Source organism: Phocoena sinus, chromosome 11 (genome assembly GCF_008692025.1).
Source record: "Phocoena sinus isolate mPhoSin1 chromosome 11, mPhoSin1.pri, whole genome shotgun sequence".
Classification (NCBI taxonomy): domain Eukaryota; kingdom Metazoa; phylum Chordata; class Mammalia; order Artiodactyla; family Phocoenidae; genus Phocoena; species Phocoena sinus.
The window spans coordinates 92121655-92139553 of NC_045773.1; the positions used below are offsets into that span (position 1 = coordinate 92121655).

At 40.1% G+C, this 17899-nt stretch overlaps 1 protein-coding gene across 3 annotated transcripts in view; it reads left to right on the top strand.

Moving 5' to 3' along the window:
* The first annotated feature begins 917 nt into the window (after nucleotides 1-917).
* DTNBP1 (dystrobrevin binding protein 1) overlaps nucleotides 918-17899 on the top strand; it is a 123347-nt gene continuing 106365 nt past the window's right edge. Inside the window, exons 1-3 of one of the 3 annotated variants that reach the window (XM_032648085.1) lie at nucleotides 918-1115; nucleotides 14271-14324; nucleotides 15269-15319. In XM_032648085.1, coding sequence (XP_032503976.1) covers nucleotides 1057-1115; nucleotides 14271-14324; nucleotides 15269-15319 — 164 coding nt within the window. In that variant the 5' untranslated portion in view covers nucleotides 918-1056. The remainder of the gene's footprint in view (nucleotides 1116-14270; nucleotides 14325-15268; nucleotides 15320-17899) is intronic. The other 2 variants (XM_032648087.1, XM_032648086.1) reach the window with 2 other exon arrangements.

A 17899-nucleotide genomic window follows, 5' to 3' on the forward strand; every position in this document is an offset into this window, starting at 1 on the left:
TGCAATAAAATTTTCAATTTTTGGTATTTTGGGTTTGAGATGCCTGTTGGATACAGGTGGAGTAAGCAACTGGTATGAATTGAAGGAGGGGGAGGGAGGACAGGGCTGAAGATGGAGATTTGGGCGTCACCGGTGCCTCAATAGAATTTACAGCATCGTAATGGATAGAATAACCTAGGAGGGGGCCATACATGGAGAAGAGCAGGAGCCTGCAAATGTGGCCTTGGGAGCAGCTGCTGAAGTAGGAGGAGGAGTGGACAGGAAGGGAGAGTGCATGAATGGAGTGCTTGAAAGAAAGAGAAGAACGTGTCTTGAGAATGGGATAAGGAATTGCTTGAGAGCCACCGAGAGGTCGAGAAAAAAATCAGGGCAGGTAAGTAACAAATGGTATCGGCAACATGGCGGTACTGGTGACTCGACAAAGGCCACCTCCTTTGGTATGAAGGGCACGAAAGCTTGATGGGGTAGGTTGAAAAGAGCATGGAAAGTAAAGATGTCGGAACAGTTGATTTTTGCCACTTTATCAATGAAGAAACCGAGGCTTAGAATGGTTAATTTGCTCATCCAAGGTCAAAGCCAGCGGGGTCAGATCCTGGAACCAGAGTCCACGAAAGTGTTTGCTACAGGGGAGGTGCACGCTATGTAAGAAATTGATCAACCTCTCTTCCAAACTGTGAAAACAAACGCTGCCCTCACTCAAAGAAGCGCTGGTTTTAAAGCATTCTTTCACGTGGCCGCTTCAATTTTAAAGAGGAAAAGGAGAGGGCCTGACTTTGGGCTAGGAAAAAGCATCCGAGCCGCTCAGTTTCTCGACTAGGAGAGAAGGACCGCCCTTTTTCCGTAGCCCGAGCCCGGCGGGGCCCACTGCGGCTGCGCGAGCCTGGGCGCGGCGGGGGCGGGGCGGGAGCGCGCGAGCGGGGCGGGAACGCGGAAGGGGCCGCGGCGCGGAGGCGAGAGCGGGCCGGGGGCGGGGCCGGCTGCGAGAGTGCGGGCGCGCCGTGACAGGTGTGGCGCGGTGTCTACGCGGGACTAAGGGCGGCGGCGGCGGCAGCGGCGATGATGCTGGAGACCCTGCGCGAGCGGCTGCTGAGCGTGCAGCAGGATTTCACCTCCGGGTAGGTACACGGTGGGGGACGGAAAGGGAACCCGTGGGCCGGGCCGAGGAGCGGGGGGCACTGGGACGCGGCCTCCGCGCACCCCGGTCCGGTCTCTCTCCCTCCCTCTCCCCCAACTCCCCCCCCGCCCCTCACCTCCCGTCCCAGCCAGATCGAGGAAAGTAACGAACTTTCCGGCGTCTGTCCGGCCGCACAAAGTAACTTAGGTCCCACTGGGCAGGCTCTGACCCGCGCCCCGGGCCCGGAAGGGGGTCGGGAAGGCTGCGGGCGCGCCGGGGATCGTGCAACCCCCTCCTGGCAGCCCTGGCCGGCCCAGGGGTGTGTCTTGTGAGGGGCGAGCGCGCCTCCCTGCTCCTCTGCCCCGGGGGGACGGTGACCCTGAGCCCCCTCCCACGCCGCCGAGACCCCTGCCCTCTCGGGCCTCGGAGCTTCTGCGGCCCCGCCTGCAGCCGGACCGCCGCCCCTCCCCAGGCCGGAGGACGCGGGCGCGGCAGCCGTCACCCACCGGGGCCCGGCCGCGCGTCCTGTCCAACCTCGCGCTCGGTTCGCTCGCTGAACCTTTGCCAAGGCTTGGTGCCTCTTTCCCTTTTGCTTTCTCTCTCTACCTTTGCCTCGGGTTTAACGCCTCAGTGAAGAAACTCTAGGGCCACAGAAACAACAGAACTATGGCAGTACTATTAATGCCTAGTGGTGAAGCGCACACGGACCAAGCGGTTCCCGAACTTTGCTTAGAATCACCTGGGAACCTTTAACCATCTTGATGCCTGGGTCGCAAACAACACTAATTACATCAGACTGGCGATGGGGTTTTAAAGACCCCCAGGTGATTCCTGTGTGCGGCAAACTCTGGGAACCGCGGGCATAGACTTTAACGCCAGAAACTCGCAGAAACGTGTTTCTGCAAGTTTCTCTGCCTCAGTTTCCACGACTGGACAACGAGGGTGAAGATGGTACTCATAGGGTTATTGTGAGGATGAATGAATTAACATGTAAAACAGCGCAGTCACACTATGTCACTATTGTTATTTAGTGCTTAATTCATTTTAGTTTTTCCATTACTTTAGAAAGGGTGTCACTTTGATAAAGGATTTGTCTGTCACCTTTAGATTACGAATCCTTTGGAGAATGCTCTGAATATGATGGCCTCTCCATCATATTTTAAATTTCTAATGAGAAAGATGTTAGCTAAAATTTTATGGGACAAAAATGTTTATATTGTTTGCCTCTTGGGTGCTGCATAGTAACAAACTGTCAAATACTTGCGCACTTACATGTAAAGCATTTTTGGTAATCTTGGTTTGGTGTCCTTAAGAATATTAGTTGTAGATGCTGTAGCAGTCATTCACTGATGCTGTGCTTGCACACTTGCATTTCCTCCCCCCCTTTAAATTTAAAAAGTAACTTCCTGGGCTTCCCTGGTGGTGCAGTGGTTAAGAGTCCGCCTGCCGATGCAGGGGACACGGGTTCGTGCCCCGGTCTGGGAAGATCCCACATGCTGCGGAGCGGCTGGGCCCGTGAGCCATGGCCGCTGAGCCTGCGCGTCCGAAGCCTGTGCTCCGCAATGGGAGAGGCCACAACAGTGAGAGGCCCGCGTACCGCAAAAAAAAAAAAAAAAAAAAAAAAAAAGTAACTTCCTTTCAGAACGTAAATTATTGTATTGAAAAATTGGGGTATAATGCTGGAATGATAGCGTGAGAATGATCACAGATAAACACATCTGGGACAGCCCTGTTGTCATCACCTCAAGGAATTCCTTGATGGCGAAACAGTCTATCTTTTGGGAGTTACAACTATGGTAACTCCCTAGGTCATGTGGTTGCCTTTGAACCCATTCATTCTCCTGACATTGGCTTGAGAAGGTTCAGCTTACCAAGGAATATAGATTCTGGACCCAAACCTTCCTGAGAGAGCTGGAAAACCTGAGTTTAGATAGGTAGAGGGTTGAGGGTAGAACGCCTTGGAAACGGACCTTACCTCTTGAAGATGCCATAAACTGGGGCCAGTTTGGGATTAGACATCCTGAGAGGGCTTTCATTCCGTTTAGGCCCTTCATTGGCTTCCTTGTACAGGTCATTTTCAGCTGACAAAGCACTGGACTGTCAGTGTGTGCCATTAGCCTGTCACCTGGCAGAGAAATAACTCATCTTCAAGGGATGTCTGTGACTGGCACCTTTAAACTCTGATGTTCACCTTTGTCAGGTCCACCAATTCCTAGGCGATTCTTTTTTTTAATTTTTTTTATTCAAACAGTCACAAAAATTATAATCATCCTCATCAGTTCACTCAGTCCCATGTAATTAATTTTTTTATCTTGATTTTTTGTTAGCACTTTTATGAATTCATCAGTTTTCCATTAGAGTTCTGAAAATGCTTATTTATTCAGTTCAGCAGTACAGTCAGTTACCAGAAACCTGTACTTGTCAGAGTCTTTTCCATGAATTCCTTGAAGATGAAACCCTTTTACAGGAACATTTTTGCAAAAGCATCAGAGTACACCCAGAACTGTCTGTAAATGACAAAAGACTTACAAATGACCACGGTTAAAGATTTGATGAAAGTTCATAATAATGCAATTGACAAGGAAATTTAGTTATTTCTGAGATATACATTTTAAAGTAATACCTAGAATTATGACTTACAACATTATACCAGAACATATAAGATTTTTAGAAATTTAATGTGATGTCTGAAACATTTATATTAACATTTTCATAGAAATAACCCAAAGAAAGTTTAGTATTAGTTTTTTGTTTGTTTATACTGCAGGTTCTTATTAGTCATCAATTTTATACACATCAGTGTATACATGTCAGTCCCAATCACTCAATTCAGCACACCACCATCCCCACCTCACCGTGGTTTTCCCCCCTTGGTGTCCATACATTTGTTCTCTACATCTGTGTCTCAACTTCTGCCCTGCAAACCGGTTCATCTGTACCATTTTTCTAGGTTCCACATACATGCGTTAATATACGATATTTGTTTTTCTCTTTCTGACTTACTTCACTCTGTATGACAGTCTCTAGATGCATCCACATCTCAACAAATGACTCAATTTCGTTCCTTTTTATGGCTGAGTAATATTCCGTTGTATGTATGTACCACAACTTCTTTATCCATTCGTCTGTCAATGGGCATTTAGGTTGCTTCCATGACCTGGCTATTGTAAATAGTGCTGCAGTGAACATTGGGGTGCATGTGTCTTTTTGAATTATGGTTTTCTCTGGGTATATGCCCAGTAGTGGGATTGCTGGATCATATGGTAATTCTATTTTTAGTTTTTTAAGGAACCTCCATACTGTTCTCCATAGTGGCTGTATCAATTTACATTCCTACCAGCAGGGCAAGAGGGTTCCCTTTTCTCCACACCCTCTCCAGCATTTGTTGTTTGTAGCTTTTCTGATGATGCCCATTCTAACTGGTGTGAGGTGATACCTCATTGTAGTTTTGATTTGCATTTCTCTAATAATGAGTGATGTTGAGTAGCTCATGTGCTTCTTGGCCATCTATACGTCTTCTTTGGAGAAATGTCTGTTTAGGTCTTCTGCCCATTTTTGGATTGGGTTGTTTGTTTCTTTAATATTGAGCTGCATGAGCTGTTTATATATTTTGGAGATTAGTCCTTTGTCCATTGATTCATTTGCAAATATTTTCTCCCATTCTGAGGGTTGTCTTTTCGTCTTGTTTATGGTTTCCTTTGCTGTGCAAAAGCTTTGAAGTTTCATTAAGTCCCATTTGTTTATTTTTGTTTTTATTTCCATTACACTAGGAGGTGGGTCAAAAAAGATCTTGCTGTGATTTATGTCAAAGAGTGTTCTGCCTATGTTTTCCTCTAAGAGTTTTATAGTGTCCGGTCTTACATTTAGATTTCGAATCCATTTTGAGTTTATTTTTGTGTATGCTGTTAGGGAGTTTTCTAACTTCATTCTTTTACATGTAGCTATCCAGTTTTCCCAGCACCACTTATTGAAGAGACTGTCTTTTCTCCATTGTATATCTTTGTCTCCTTTGTCATAGATTAGTTGACCATAGGTGCATGGACCATAGGTTTATCTCTGGGCTTTCTATCTTGTTCCATTGATCTATGTTCCTGTTTTTGTGCCAGTACCATATTGTCTTGATTACTGTAGCTTTGTAGTATAGTCTGAAGTCAGGGCGTCTGATTCCTCCAGCTCCGTTTTTTTCCCTCAAGACTGCTTTGGCTATTCGGGGTCTTTTATGTCTCCATACAAATTTTAAGATGATTTGTTCTAGTTCTGTAAAAAATGCCATTGGTAATTTGATTGGAATTGCATTGAATCTCTAGATTGCTTTGGGTAGTATAGTCATTTTCACAATATTGATTCTTCCAATCTAAGAACATGGTATATCTCTCCATCTGTTGATATCATCTTTAATTTCTTTCATCAGTGTCTTATAGTTTTCTGCATACAGGTCTTTTGTTTCCCTAGGTAGGTTTATTCCTAAGTATTTTATTCTTTTTGTTGCAATGGTAAATGGGAGTGTTTCCATAATTTCTCTTTCAAATTTTTCATCATTAGTGTATAGGAATGCAAGAGATTTCTGTGCATTAATTTTGTATCCTGCAACTTTACCAGATTCATTGATTAGCTCTAGTAGTTTTCTGGTGGCATTTTTAGGATTCTCTACGTATAGTATCATGTCATCTGCAAACAGTGCCAGGTTTACTTCTTCTTTTCCAATTTGTATTCCTTTTATTTCTTTTTCTTCTCTGATTGCCGTGGCTAGGACTTCCAAAACTGTGTTGAATAATAGTGGTGAGAGTGGACATCCTTGTCTTGTTCCTGATCTTAGAGGAAATGCTTTCAGTTTTTCACCATTGAGAATGATGTTTGCTGTGGGTTTGTCATATATGGCCTTTATTATGTTGAGGTAGGTTCCCTCTATGCCCACTTTCTGGAGAGTTTTTATCATAAATGGGTGTTGAATTTTGTCAAAAGCTTTTTCTGCATCTGTAGAGATGATCATATGGTTTTTATTCTTCAGTTTGTTAATATGGTATATCACATTGATTGATTTGCGTATATTGAAGAATCCTTGTATCCCTGGGATGAATCCCACTTGATCGTGGTGTATGATCCTTTTAATGTGTTGTTGGATTCTGTTTGCTAGTATTTTGTTGAGAATTTTTGCCTCTATATTCATCAGTGATATTGGTCTGTAGTTTTCTTCTTTTTTTTTTTTTTTTTTTTTGTAGTTTTCTTTTTTGGTAATATATTTGTCTGGTTTTGGTATCGGGGTGATGGTGGCCTCATAGAATGAGTTTGGAAGTGTTCCTTCCTCTGTAATTTTTTGGAGGAGTTTGAGAAGGATGGGTGTTAGCTCTTCTCTAAATGTTTGATAGAATTCACCTGTGAAGCCATCTGGTCTTGGACTTTTGTTTTTGGAAGATTTTTAATCACAGTTTCAATTTCATTACTTGTGATTGGTCTGTTCATATTTTCTGTTTCTTCCTGGTTCATTCTTGGAAGGTTATACCTTTCTAAGAATTTGTCCATTTCTTCCAGGTTGTCCATTTTATTGGCATAGAGTTGCTTGTAGTAGTCTCTTAGAATGCTTTGTTTTTCTGTGGTGTCTGTCGTAACTTCTCCTTTTTCATTTCTAATTTTATTGATTTGAGTCCTCTCCCTCTTGAGGAGTCTGGTAATGGTTTATCAATTTTGTTTATCTTCTCAAAGAACCAGCTTTTAGTTTTATTGATCTTTGCTAGTATTTCATTTATATCTGCTCTGATCTTTATGATTTGTTTTTTTTGCTAACTTCGGGGTTTGTTTGTTGTTCTTTCTCTAGTTCCTTTAGGTGTAAGGTTAGATTGTTTATTTGAGATTTTTCTTGTTTCTTGAGGTAGGCTTGCATAGCTGTAAACTTCCATCTTAGAACTGCTTTTGCTGCATCCCATAGGTTTTGGATCATCATGTTTTCATTGTCATTTGTCTCTAGGTATTTTTTGATTTCCTCTTTGATTTCTTCAGTGATCTCTTGTTTATTTAATTACGTATTGTTCAGCCTCCATGTGTTTGTGAGTTTTACGTTTTTTTCCCTGTAATTTATTTCTAATCTCATAGCGTTGTGGTCAGAAAAGATACTTGATATAACTTCAATTTTCTTAAATTTACTGAGGCTTGATTTGTGACCCAAGATGTGATCTATCCTGGAGAATGTTCTGTGTGCACTTGAGAAGAAAGTGTAATCTGCTGGTTTTGGATGGAATGTCCTATAAATATCTATTAAATCTGTCTGGTCTATTGTGTCATTTAAAGCTTCTGTTTCCTTATTTATTTTCATTTTGGATAATCTGTCCATTTGTGTAAGTGAGGTGTTAAAGTCCCGCAATAGTATTTTGTTACTGTCGATTTCCTCTTTTATAGCCCTTAGCAGTTGCCTTATGTATTGAGGTGCTCTCCTAGGCGATTCTTAACAAGAAAAAATCCATGTAATTCCTTTTAGTAAACTGTTTCATATTCAGCCTAAGATCAACGTATTTTTGAATATTTTGCCAGGCTGAGAAAAGGTGACATTAAACACAGCTTCATGTATATATTGCATGAAGGCACTGAGGGATTCAGGGATGAAAGCAACATGGCCCTACCTCTCAAAACTACCCAACTGGACCTGGCATGCCTTTAGAACTTGCTGTTAGTGCCCGCAGAAGCCAGAGCAGCTGGCTTACAAAATAATTGGAAACTTCATCTGTTTGGGTTGCCCCAGGAGCTCAGTAGAAGAAAGGCCCGGTGCTTTCCTAAGCTCCTTCACGTGGATCTTCTCAGCAGCCCATAGCAGCGGCCTCTCCTCAGGGCTTTTCTGCTCATTTTCAGTTTCTGAAATTCGTATATCTGGAGCTGGAATGTAGGCAATTTTTTTTTTTTAAGTAAAATAGGAATTTTCTTTATCAGCCTGTAAGAGAATGTCACATTAGTGATTAAAGCATATTTGATGGACATAAAAAATTTCAACTTTCCATTCAAACTTAGAAAAAATGAAGCTTGAGGGCCATGGAAAGATTGCTGCTGGCCTTCAAGGGACTGTAAATCGTCCATGGACTCGTGATCTTTCTTGTAATTTTTAATTTCTTATTCATAATAATAGCTATGTCAAAATCGAGATAAACCTAGAAATAATGTTGCTTTCTTTCTGGCCTAACTAGGTGGCCAGCTAGTCCAAAGGCCACGGGAGGGGACTGCCTCCCAGCTTCGCTCTTTCCCCCTCACCTACATGAATCCTCATCTGATTTAACTCCCTCGGAGCTCTAGGAGCCTTTCGGAGAGTTCACACAGGACATCCACTTTTTAGGGACTGGCTTGAGCTCTGAGGGAGACTTTTGGACCCACCGAAGCATTTACTTCAAATCCACTCTGGTCTTTGATTTTTTACCTTCTGAGCAGTTGTGACCCACGACCTCAGGACTGAAGTCTGCAGGCGTGTAAAACCCTTCAGGAAACTGACAATCAGATCTACCAAGGGTTTGCAGCTGCCTGTCACTGCCTGGCGTTTCCTGTCTGTAATGCTCTGGGTGCTTTTGGATATGGATACAAGTGTTGCAACTAGATAGTGGGTGCTTCCTCCTCAAAGCCACCTCTGCCCTGACGTCCAGCCCTGCCCACTGCATTCATTTCCTCTTCTTCCCTCCTGTAGTATCAAAACCTCAAAGGAGAGGAGCTAACATTGTAATTCACAGTGTGGTAAAATGGTGAGGTTTTGCCTAAAATGTTGACTCTTCCATGATTACTTACCTTTAGCAGGAAAAAAAATCTCAATATTCAACTTGACTTAATAAACATTTACTGAGTTCCTACCAAGTGGCAAACACTAGGCTAGGAACTCAGTCTTCTTTATCATAGAAGCTTTTTTCATTTCTTAAAAAAAAAAAAAAAAGATTTAAGAGGCCACAGGCTCAGTTTTGCCTGCTCTTTGCCAGCGTCTATATATTGGACTAGATCTTGGGGCTACAAAGTTAACTAAAACCGTTTCTGCCCTCTGGATGCCCTAGACTGGTGGTAACATAAAGCAAAGCAGAAGGAACTGAATGTGAAAGATGGAAGTGATGTGGTTTTTGAGCCCAGAGGAAAGAGTCATTAGTTCAGATGCATTATGGAAGGCTTCAAAGAGGAGGTGGATTCTAGACTGGGCCTTGAAGAATGAGGAGGGATGAGGATAGATTTGGGTGAGGGATTTCAGAGATGAAGCTCTTGTGGGAGAGGAACCTAGAAAGGAAGTTTAGTGTCTGATAATAGAGGGTCTTCAGTGCTTTGCTAAATTAATTCATTTATGAAATATTTATTGAGTGCTTACGCGTTGACAGGCACTGGGGTTACAGTGGAGAATGCATACACCGGACAGCAGATAACGTCCCTGCACTCATTCTACTGGCAGGAGGCAGAATATCTAGAAGGTCATAAGTACTGTCGCTAAAAATAAAGCAGGTTAAGGGGTTTTGGGGTGGGGGGTTGCTATCTTATATAGGGTGGTCTTGCTTATTTTTAGGTTGACTGAATCTTCTGAAGGTTTTTGTGGAGGGGAGCGGCCTGAGCCTACCTATATTTCTGGAAGAATAATTTGGGAGGCGATGTGATGGGAGGTTTAGAGATGGGGAACAGGGAGAGTGTTAAGAAGGCTATAATTAGGGGGCAGGCGAGAAAGAATAGAAATTGAAGGAGGGAATAGTCCTGACATGACAGGCACTGGTCGATTTCATAAATGTGAGACTAGGAAGTGAAAAAGGTGGAGAAATTGAGGATGTTAATTTTGCAGTATCTTAGATAATGATGGCATTTACCAACAGGAGAGAAGTTGAGTAGTTTTGAGAGAGAAGGAGCAGTTGACAGTGAATGTGCTGTGAGGTCCAAGAAGCAGCTGGAATTTATGAAACACTCAGGAGAGAGGTCAGGACCGAAGTGGTGTGTCTGGGGGTGATTAGGATAGAGATAGGGTATAGTCCTCTCTCCTCTTCCTGAGTTTCTGGCTTTTGTGTGAATCTCTCAGCCTTTAGAGCTTTGGGGTCATGTGCACTCTTAGGTGTGGTTAATGCTTTCGTGTTTCCTGATCTTGGCTTTAGAAAAGAAAGAAAAAATGATAAACATTAACGGAAAAATATAATAGATTGGATTTTTATTCATAAACAGAATTTAAAGTTGGAATAATGGAGACATGAAAATGAGCCTTAAAGGACAAAATATGGTAATTAATACATTTTGTGGTGTTTTAAAGCAGCCATCCTCACCTTTCATAATAGCTGATGGGGTTAGATGAGTAGGAAATTGAAGTGAGGATAAATGGAATGCCGTCAAGTTCCCTCATGCCATCGAGTCAGGTCCAGAAAGCACATTTCCTGCTCATCAGTCATTGTCGTGCTCCACCTCTCATTCTGTGTAACTACTTTTTAAACTTTTTGTCTAAGCAATTTTGCTAGTTATCTCCATTTCGTAGTAAGATGCCTCCATCTTAGTATTTTCTGTAAAGCTTAAAAAAATAAATGTGCTGGGGTCAAATTAAGGTAAGTCTTTGCAACAATCTAAAAATAAAATATTGTGGTGTCATGAATTTGAAGGTAAGTGCTTTGAACTCTGAAGTGTGCATTAGTTGCTTCCGGTAGAAAATAATTGTCAGGTGGCTCACTTAGAAGTCTGTGTATTAATATACTCACACAGCAGCACTCACGTCTCCCTGGGGGTATGCGGGATTGTGAAGAAGATTAGGAACGGTGGAGAAGGCTTTTATGGGAACTGGTGCATCGGGGGACCTCTACTTTATTTTACTTTGACCCTGTAATGTACATAGCTTGTTACCTTTATTTTTTTTTTTTGGCTTCTTACCTTTCATGATGGTGATAATTTTTACTAAATTTGGAGATAGTTTTTTTTTTTTTTTTTTTGTGGTACGCGGGCCTCTCACTGTTGGGGCCTCTCCCGTTGCTGAGCACAGGCTCCAGACGCGCAGGCCCAGCGGCCATGGCTCACGGGCCCAGCCGCTCCACGGCATGTGGGATCCTCCCGGACTGGGGCACGAACCCGTGTCCCCTGCATTGGCAGGCGGACTCTCAACCACTGTGCCACCAGGGAAGCCCTGGAGATAGTTTTTATTATACTTTTTGTTTGAATTGGTTTTATAATTTACAATTATAGTTTGCTGCCAAAGTCATATTTTCTTTACTTATTGTGGCAAGTCATTATGGTAAGTACAATACTCCTATTTTATAGTTTAGGAAACTGGGGTATTTCACTCAGATCAGTATTTCCTTCTCAGTGTGTCAAGACATTGTGGGACTTTAGTAGCGGGTTGTTTCCAGCACAGACTCACTGTGAGAAACTTAAATAGAGTTATCCCCAAATAAAAATGGTAAAAGCTACTTTCAGTTGAATTCTGTGTTTTGAGTATATAATTCAGAAAGGACTGTCTTGCTTTTTTGGGGGTCTGACCTTATTTTTTTTCGACTTAAAGTGTTACATTGACTATTATTCTTATTTTATCTTTTTCTCTCCTGAACTTTCTTCACTGTTTCCAACATTGTTCTTGCTACTTTGTTTTCTACAGCAGTTTTATTCTGAATTTTGACATATTGATGATGTATATGGAGAAGGTGTGATGAGAAAAGATGAATATATAAGACTTTTTTGTTATTAAAACTTTGTTTACAAAGTTTTAAACATATACAGAAATAGAATAACACAGCGAGTCCCATATATTCATTATTCAGATTCAACAGTTGTCGACTACTACCACATTTGCTTTGTCTCTCCCTTATTTATAAAGTAAACCTCAGACTAAGCTCTTACATCTCTCATACATCAGCTTTCATCTCTAAAAGAAAATACATAAATGCAATGCCAATATCATACCTAGCAAAATTAACACTAATTCTTTGATATTATCAGTTCTCCAGTCCATAATCAAATTTCCTGGTTCTTAGAAATGTCTTTGTACAGTTGATTTGTTCAAATCCACATCAGATAAATTCCACACATTACATTTGGTTAAAGACCAATTTTTAAATTAGGTGGTTGTTAAGGAGCCACCTGGGGAAGCTCTTACTGACCTTCCAACAATTTTACTTTCAGCTCCCTATAAGCTTCCTCCTTTCTCTTTTATTCCAAACTATTTTTTTTTTCTTTGTTTCTTTTGGGGAAGTGTGGAGGAGAACCCCACATTTCATATCTTACAATTGAGAAATTTAACATTTTTTTCAGAAATAAATACTTGAAATAGTAACCTAAAGATTTGCTAGGTCCTATAATGAATGGTTCAAAGAGGGTCTTAGCAGTGAGCTTTCAATATCCTTGTAACACCTAATGATATGGAATTGTCCCAAATCACTGAATATAATACTAGAATCATTTTGAGTATAATGCACTGCTGTGTCTGCCTCTCCTAGTATAATTCTACCTCGGATGTCACAACTAAGTGCCTTTCTCAGCTTTTGGAGTGGAAATGGTTGAATGGCTATTAAAATACCTTTCTGTAGCTGTTGCTTAATCTTAGTTTAAACCGGATTTACTAGTTTCCAAGCTAAGCTTGAAAATTTATATTGTTTTTCTGGGACAGGTTAGACTTTGTAAATTCAACTCATCTGGAGAGATATATACAAATAGTTTTGTACTAAAGAGATTGCTAAGTCTTTTTAACATCATATTGGAATTGATCTCATCAATAGTTTTGGCAAAAGAGCATAGAACAATATAAAAAAAATCTTAGTATGAAATTGACACTGCAACTTGTTAAAAAAAAATGACTTGACACTAGAAGTCCCTTTCTGGTTTTAAGCCACGCATTATTGACCAAAAAGTTGTTATCCTCTGTCAGGGCTTGCACATACAACTGTGCACAGCAAAGCGTTGGGGCATTCATAGGAGAGTCACCTTGTATGCTAGGACAGTTTCTGACTGAGTGCAGTAAAGTGTCTTGAGAAAGGAGCACCTGTGTCTAGCTTTACAAATGCTTCGTGGAGCTAGCTGGGGTACTGTGGCCTATGCTTCAGACTCTATTTAGAAATGAATATTTGTGGAAGTAATCAGATTAAGAAGAACATGTCCAGATATCTCATTTTATGTGAGATTATCTCATAATTTAGCATTTGCTTTTTGGCAGTCTGTTATATGATACAGAGTCCACAGTTAAAGGTAGGTAAAAATTGGGCTGGTGAAGTGAAAAAACATAGAAGTTTATGAACTTCATATTTTATATATAGAAGAGCCTATTTATTTTATTTTACATATGTATTTCTAGCCCGTTTATGTTTCCCAGCCCAATAATTTAAAAAAGCAAATAGAATAGGGAGTAGGCTGCTATAGTTAAATAGCTAGCAGAAGCAGTAAGCGGTAGCTGATACCAGATGACCAATGGTAGAGATGGAAAATTTAAATTTTGAAGAAATAGGTGTAGGATCCTGAACAAACTCAGAAAACCACTTTAGATTGGTTTCGAGTTGGTAAATGAAGAGACATTCCTAGTTCAGAAACATCTAAGGAGAGTACTGTTTTGCCACGAAATGCTGTCACTGGTATTCATGATAATGATGCCGAGTTATCAGAAAATGTTCAATAGAATGTACCAAGACCTCTTTAATGAAGGAGGTTTGTAATGTATTTTAGAAAGCCTTTTATCAATAGCTAAAATTTCTCAGAATGTTGGCACTTAGTGCCTGGCATAGTTATCTACTTAAAAATGTGCTGCTTAAGACGCAAGAGGGAAGAGATATGGGAACATGTGTATATGTATAACTGATTCACTTTGTTATAAAGCAGAAACTAACACACCATTGTAAAGCAATTATACTCCAATAAAGATGTAAAAAAAAAAATGTGCTGCTTAGATATCTTTGTTGCTGATCAAGTTCACCTATGGAGACCACTTTTTTTTTCTGATGTTGCCAGAGTAGTGAGGTTTTCTAGTCCAGTCATATTTAGGAAATGTTTCTAGAAAAGGGATTTGGGGCAAGAAAAATATAAAAATATTTGCTATAAATTTTCCATTTGTGATGTCTGATATATAGTAAACAAATATTTGTTGTCTGTAGAGGTGCTTAATTCTTGCTAAAAAAAAATTAGCTTATCCAACCCAAAGTTTTATGAGCTGTGAAATTTGCATTTGAAAGAAATCTCTTAAGCTGTAAAAATACGATATTTTATACTTGTTGAATTATAGGCTGAAGACTTTAAGTGACAGATCAAGAGAAGCTAAAGTAAAAAACAAACCCAGGTAAGCTTGTCCTGATTTAATTTACTATGACTTAAATTTCATACAACTTTTGGTTGTAGTCATGATAGCATAATTACTTTAATTGATTTTATATCTGTTGAATGCATCTGACTAAACAATTTATTCTTTCTAAATTTTGTAACACTGGAAATTTTTCTGATAAAATTGTAAAATGGTTGAAAAATGGTGACATGTAATTGTTTTACTCCATGACAGTCAATGACTATTTGATCACAATTAATCATTTTTATTTGTATATTAAGAGCACAGTAAAAGTTCTCCATTATTGAGAAGCAAATTGATAATGAAACAGTACTTGGCAAGTGAGCCTCTTTAGCTGTGTTATCTGTTTTATATGAAAACACTAGTATAATTTGTGCAGTTTTTCATTTTTAATAAAGTAAAGCACATGACCAAATTTCACTTTAAACCTAGAGATTAGGAGCTTTTAAAAAATTTTCTTGTTAGCTAACATTCTATTAAAGTGTTTATTCTTGTGTGCTAAAAATCTGTAGGGCAGGGCTTCCCTGGTGGCGCAGTGGTTGAGAGTCCACCTGCCGATGCAGGGGACGCGGGTTCGTGCCCCGGTCCGGGAGGGTCCCGCGTGCCGTGGAGCGGCTGGGCCCGTGAGCCATGGCCGCTGAGCCTGCGCGTCCGGAGCCTGTGCTCCTAGGCGGGAGAGACCACAGCAGTGAGAAGCCCGCGTGCCCCCCCCCCAAAAAAAAAAAAATCTATAGGGCAAATTGATGGTTGATAGTATATTGCAGTATATTAACTTTGGAATAACAATACATTTTTCTAAAAGTTTAGATCAGTTGCCATTAGTGATTTAAAAATATTCCACGTTATGATTGACAGCATCAAAATTATTATACGTAACTTTTTTTTTTAAGTTGGCCTAAATCAGCAGCAGTTTTTAATAAAACAAGTGTTTCTTTTGGCAGGACTGTTCCATATTTGCCAAAGTGCTCTGCTGGACTAGAATTACTTAGCAGGTGAGTGTTTTCATTTAAATAAAAAGGTTATACTTCTGACTATTGTCTAAAAGTATTTTATAACCTTATAGAGAGAAACCTTAAAATAACTAAATTTTACCTTAACAAGGAGATTGGAAATTATTTACTTATTTGTGTTCCTGGAGGGGCTTTTGCATTTCACTGATTAATACAAAGGCCATTCAGACTTTGAGCATATTGATCACTGTTGTGTTTACTAATCAATAACTTTATCACGTGCATGTATTATGGTTTCTTTGTTGCAAGAAAATCAATTCTGGATTTGAGTCCCCAATAATTTTCTTTTCTTTTTTACTTTGATTCTTAATTTTTTTTACCATTTCTTCTCCAATCCATTTCTCTTGACATGCAGATTAATATTAAAATACGTGATTTTCTTAGATGACATCAAAAGCATGAGTAACAAAGAGAAAAAAGATAAATTGGACTTTATCAAAATTAAAAACTTTTGCTCTTTAAAGAACACTATCAAGGAAGTGAAACAACAGTCCACAGAATGGGAGAAAATATTTGCAAATTATACATCTATTGAGGTACTTGTATCTAGAATGTATAAATAACTTTTATAACTCAACAGTAAAAACACAAATAATCCAGTGAAGAAATAGGCAAAGGATTTGAATAGACATTTCCATAAAAAAGATAGGCAAATGGCCAATAAGCACATGATAAAATTCTCATCGTTAGTCATCAGGGAAGTGCAGACCAAAGTCACGATGAAATACCGCTTCATACCCACTAGCATGGCTATAATCAAAAAGACAAACAATAACAAGTGTTGGCAGTGATGTGGAAAAATTGGAACCCTTATGCTCTGCTGGTGGGATTGTAAAATCACTGCCTTGGAAAATAGTTTGGTAGTTTCTCAAAAAGTTAAAAGTAGAATTACCATGTGACCTAGCAGTTTCACACCAAGAAAATTGAAAACTTATGTCCACATAAAAAATTGTACACAAATGTGCATAATAGCAGTATCATTCATAAAGCAATATTATTCATAATGGCCAAAAAGTAAAACAGTGTAGATATTCATTAGTCAATGAATGAATAACAAAATTTCATATCTCCATACAATGGAATATTATTCAGCCATGAAAAGGAATGAAGTACTGAGGTATGCTACATCTTGGATGAATTATGCACTTTAAGATTTTTTTTTTTTGATGTGGACCTTTTTTAAAGTCTTTATTGAATTTGTTACAGTACTGCTTCTGTTTTATGTTTTGGTTTTTTGGCTGGGAGGCATGTGGGATCTTAGCTCCCCAACCAGGGATCGAACCCACACCTCCTGCATTGGAAGGCGAAGTCTTAACTGCTGGACCGCCAGGGAAGTCCTGAATTACGCACTTTAAAAGCATGAATTTTGGGACTTCCCTGGCAGTCCAGTGGTTAAAACTTCGAGCTTCCACTGCAGGGGGCGCAGGTTTGATCCCTGGTTGGGGAACTATGATCCCCTCATGCCACATGGTGTGGCCAAGAAAAAAAAAACAACATGAATTTTATGGTGTATCAAACCTCAATAAAGCTGTTATAAAAATAAGTATATGGTTTGCATATATTGTTGCATATGTTATATGTTGTTATATGCATATATTGTTGTTGCATATGTTGTTATATGCATTTCTGTACCTCGTAACATGGCATCTGATGGATAAGTGGGAGCCATGTGTACAGTAGAGGGTGTGCTCCTTCGCCTTATCAGCTTGTGTTAGGACACAATCACCTATACCTACATTTTGCTTTCTCTTTTCTAACTTTTTATTCGGTTTCTTTTTATGGTTGCAAAATCTGGGGATTTTCCTTCTCTGAGTGCTTAATTTGACGTTAATTTCCTGCTTGGTTTTGTTGAGTGAGGAACATAAGTGAACATGAAAGGAGATATAGTAAAAATTAATCAGTGGTGTACTGTTTGCTTGATATCTTTATTTTTTTAATCTAGGAATTTAGTTGAAAGAACTTCATTGGAAGATTTACTTTAGACTTATGTGTATGGTAGTTTTGGGAAATGGGGTGCATTTGGGGACTTAACATGAAAAATTTGCAGCCATAGGAACGTCTGTAATGTGTCTATTCATTGCACTGAAGCACAGTCTTTTCTCTTTGGAACTAGTATTGAGTGGAGGAAAGACCATTTTAAATAGCATATACCTAAATCGTAAAATGTTTTTAATTGTTAAAAAATTGTGTAAGGGCTTCCCTGGTGGCGCAGTGGTTGAGAGTCCGCCTGCCGATGCAGGGGACACGGGTTCGTGCCCCGGTCTGGGAGGATCCCACATGCCGCGGAGCGGCTGGGCCCGTGAGCCATGGCCGCTGAGCCTGCGCGTCCGGAGCCTGTCCTCCGCAACGGGAGAGGCCACAACAGTGAGAGGCCCGCGTAACGCATAAAAAAAAAAAAAAAAAAAAATTGTGTAAGATACATATAGCATAAAATTTGCCATCTTAACCATTATTAGGTACAATTCACTACTACTGAGTACATTTGCATTGCTGTGCATCCAGTCTCCAAAACTCGTTTGATCTTGCAAATATCTGCCACTGGCAGCCATCATTCTACTTTCT